The sequence below is a fragment of the Monodelphis domestica genome, chromosome 4 (genome assembly GCF_027887165.1).
Source record: "Monodelphis domestica isolate mMonDom1 chromosome 4, mMonDom1.pri, whole genome shotgun sequence".
NCBI classification, from domain to species: Eukaryota; Metazoa; Chordata; class Mammalia; order Didelphimorphia; family Didelphidae; genus Monodelphis; species Monodelphis domestica.
Window position 1 is genome coordinate 351,792,963 of NC_077230.1, and position 4,304 is coordinate 351,797,266.

Below are 4,304 nucleotides of genomic sequence, written 5' to 3' on the forward strand. Positions count from 1 at the left end.
AACTATCATAAAAATCTAAATTAGAAGGGAACTCAGAGGTTATTCAGTCGAATTCACATCTGAAGTATTCATCTCCTCAACTAGGAAGGGTAGTTAGGTGATGTAGTAGCTAGAGAGACTAAAATCAGGAAGACCTGATTTCAAATCTGGCTTCAGACACTTATTAGCTATATTACCCTAGGTGAGTAACTTCACCTTTGTCAGCTTGAGTTTCCTCAGATCTAATAGAGGTAGCACCTACATCCCAGAATTCTTTTGGGTATGAAATATTTATAAAGCACTTTGCAAACCAAAAAGTGTTATGTTGAAGTTAGCTATTATTAGTTTTGGCATTATTATCCACTGACAAATGGCCATATATACTCTGCTAGAAGATGTCTGATGATGAACTCACCAGGTACTGAGGGCATCCATTCCACATATAGAGATGGAATGGTAAGAACTCTTGTTATTTATTTTTCTTTCTATTGAGCTGTAATCTGTTCTCCCCGTTTAGCCTACTTATTCCCTCTGGGGTTAAGCAGGATCGCATGGTCATAGAACTGAAAGAGGCCTTAGAAGTCCAACTAGCCTCATTTTACAGAGGAAGAAACAGAGAGAGAGAGAGAGAGAGAGAGAGAGAGAGAGAGAGAGAGAGAGAGAGAGAGAGAGAGAGAGAGAGAGAGAGAGAGAGAGAGAGGGAGGGAGGGAGAGAGGGAGGGAGCTTAAGTGAAAGCATGCAAAAATTATTCTCATTGAATCACTATTTTATTATTTGTTATCCCTGTTCAAATTCCTCATATTTACAGCCATTAATCTAACATAGCAGTAGTTCCCTATATACTGTCACTGCATAGCTGGGGTATATTTCTCCATGTTGATAGTTCTCTTAACATGAAATGGATAATCAAAATAGTACTACAATAACAAAATAGGCTTAATGTGAATTACATAAAAACCCATTTTCTTTCTCATTAAAATGTATAATATATGAATACATTTAACTAAATTGTACCAATAAAGTATTATAATAATAACTTAAGTATGAAGACATTTTCCAAGTTATTCTTCCATTTTAAAGCAGAGATAAAATATCCTTTGATTATCTATGTGGAGAGAAAGTTTTGCCCATAGACAAACAAACTCAGATGTAAGTGGTACAGTGCTGCTAAATGGTATAGTGGATACATCACATAGAACATTTCATGGAATTGAAAATCAAGAAAACCTGAGTTAAATCTGGCTTTAGACATGTATTAACTGCATCACTTAACATCAGCCAGCCCTAGTTTCTTCATTTGTAAAATAAGGATAATAATGTCTTATTCCCAAAGTTATGGTGAAGGTAAATCAATATAATATTTATAAAGGACTTCATAAACCTTAAAGTGCTATATAAATGACCACTATTATTTATAAATCAACTCAGGAGCTATCTGGCTCTGTTCAAGTCAGAAAAATGGCTTCTATAACAAGCTCTTTCTGTGGAGATTTTTAAAAAAAATATGTAAACAAAATTCAAAAGTTTTATGAGTTTTTTTAAAAAGTCAAAATGATACACACACCTAACTATTTAAAACTAGTTTGAGAATATTTTGGCTGTATCTTGTGAATTTACCATACAATATGTTTTATTGTAATGTGTTTTTCCCTAGATATAGGGCTGTATGTAGCAAGACTGAGTTTTCTGCATCAAATTCCTTGGGAAATAAAAGAGCTTGACTTGTTTTCCCACTCTGTTACAGAAAAAAATGGCCTAATCATTCAGATCCATCCCTAGCAATCTAGCCTGCTGGACATGTGCGTAGCCATTTTGCTATAGTAAGGTCTATTCTTTTGAAGTAACTAATTTCCAAGGGCACATTTTCTGACCTCTAAAATTTCTCATATTAGACCTAGGCTGCCAACCTATGGACAACTTTGATGATAGCTCTTCGTATCTGTTTGGTCTTCACACTGTAGATAATGGGATTGAGTACAGGAGGGACAAGGAGAAAGATATTGGCCATCATAGTGTGCACAAATGGTGGGGCATTGTGGCTATAACGATGCACTAGAGATAAACTGATGAGAGGAATGAAGAATATGGCGACAGCACTAATATGAGAAATGCATGTGTTGAAGGCTTTCTTCCGCTCCTCGGGTGATGCAATGTTCAGCACTGAATGGATTATCAGAACATAGGAAATGAGGATGCAGGGACAGTCAATGCCTGATGTTGAAAAGAGAACAAACAGCCCCATGATGCTATTGATTTGGTTATCTGTGCATGACAACTTGATGAAGTCAATATGGTAACAGTAGGAGTGAGAAAGAACTTTTCCCTGGCAGAATGAGAGCCTCTTGACAAGCAACACCATAGGTGTAATGACTGCGATTACTCTCACCCCTACAGCCAAGCCAATCTGGATAATTCTGGTTTTTGTGAGTATGGTAGCATACCTCAGTGGATCACAGATGGCGATGAAACGGTCGAAGGCCATGGCCAGCAGCACCCCAGACTCCATGAAAGTGAAACTGTGAAGGAAAAACATCTGGGCCATGCAGGCATCAAGAGTGATCTCTCGGGCATCAAACCACAAAACTCCCAGTGTTGTGGAGAGAGTGCAGAGGGACAAACCCAAGTCAGTGGCTGACAACATGGAGAGGAAGTAGTACATGGGCTCATGGAGACTCCTCTCATGGATTACTACAAATAATATCATGCTATTTCCAGTGAGGGCAATGGCATAAAGGATACAAAAAGGAATAGAAATCCAGACTTGGGTAGCACTCATTCCAGGAATACCCGTCAGAAGGAAGGTCAGAGGCTGCAAAGTGCTACTATTGAGAGTTGACATTGTGGACTGAAGAGTCAGATGTCATTATTGCTACTTCATATCCTAAAATAATGAGCAAAATACTTACAAACATAATTTATTTCTGTTGGCCAATTTTGCCATGAAGAATATCTCAGGAGAATCATTGGTCACTTATCCTATGGTCATGTATATATTCTGAGTTTATTCTGTTTTTTCCTAGGACATTATTTTGCCTCATCATGATATCTTGCAAAGACTCCCTCACATGTGATGAGATCAGTTTTCCCAAAATGCCAATGAGGTGGGGGACCTCTGGGTAATTTCTTGTCTGACACAAATCTTAAATGCCATTTACTTCATTAGATTGTTTTTGTTGTTCAATTGTTTCAGTCATGTCTGACTTTTCATGATCTTATTTGCAGTTTTCTTGGCAAAGATACTGGAGAGGATTGCCATTATCTCCTCCAGTTCACTTTTCAGATGAAGAAACTGTGGCAAATGGGGTTCAGTGATTTATCTAGGGTCATATAGTAAGTATTTGATGCCAGATTTGAGCTCAGGAAAGTAAGTCTTCCCGACTTCATGCCTGGCACTTTATCATCTGCATCACCTATCTGCCCTTTATTAGATACTATTTGTACATCATCATTTCCAGAATCACTGGAAAACATAGTTCTCTTCTGATAATTGCCCATGAAGATATTCATTTGCTTGGAGTTAATATCAGTGATGTCTGCTTCATTTCTGAAGTTTTTGAGCAGACTTTTTCATATACATGGTATTTATTATATTAACATAGTGGGCAATGACTGATCCTACTCATGTCAGTGCTAGAACACTACTTGCTTCCATGAAGAAGGATTAAAGGATTAAAGGAATTCAAGGAAAAACTAGAAAACCACCTATCAGGGGATGTTTTTGAGAGGTTTTGTTTTTTTCAGGGTTCAACTAGATGATGTCCAAGATGCTTTATGATTCTCTGATTCTCTTGTTCTGTGACCTAAATAGTAATGACTACTTTAGTGAGAAGAACATGAAGAGGCAAGACTGAAAGTTAGGAAGGGAGAACCACAACAAAAAGGACAAAAAAAATAGCCCAAAAGAGTATTGAGGCAAACAGGAAAACAATTCTTGAAGACACAGATAAAGAACACTTAGATGAAATTGAAATCACAGGAGTTTAAGATCTTGATGGGAATCATGGTTGTCCTTTTATGGTCCAAATTATGGTCCAAACTAACCCCATGCTAAATGAAACTTCACCTTTGTTTCAGATTTCCAGAAATAGAGAATTAATGAGAAAGGTCATTTTAATGTTGGACATATCTGATGTTCAATATGCTCTTCCTTGTGTCCAGAGGAAATATGCTTCCTGATAGATTGTGGGACCAAAAGCCCTTCTTCCACTCCTTACTGAAATCAATACCCCCCCCCCCACACACACACAGAGCACCTGTCCTAGCAAAACCTGGTAGAACAACAGATCTTTTCTGTCAGGCCTGGACAAATGACCTCATATCTTCT

At 37.7% G+C, this 4,304-nt stretch overlaps 1 protein-coding gene across 1 annotated transcript; it reads right to left on the minus strand.

Moving 5' to 3' along the window:
* Window positions 1-448: 448 nt before the first annotated feature.
* Window positions 449-2,819, minus strand: LOC100019401 (olfactory receptor 51F2-like). The gene is made up of 2 exons (XM_001372230.4): window positions 1,896-2,819; window positions 449-472 (listed from the first exon to the last, which is right to left on the minus strand). Exons 1-2 carry the CDS (start codon window positions 2,817-2,819, stop codon window positions 449-451), a joined length of 948 nt encoding a protein of 315 aa, XP_001372267.4.
* Window positions 2,820-4,304: the final 1,485 nt, after the last annotated feature.

Coding starts and splice junctions, on each gene's coding strand:
- LOC100019401 (XM_001372230.4), bottom strand. CDS start 2,819: ATGTCAACTCTCAATAGTAGCACTTTGCAGCCTCTGACCTTCCTTCTG. Junction 473..1,895: donor GAAGAGCTATCATCAAAGTT/GTCCATAGGTTG, acceptor AACAGATTACAG/CTCAATAGAAAGAAAAATAA.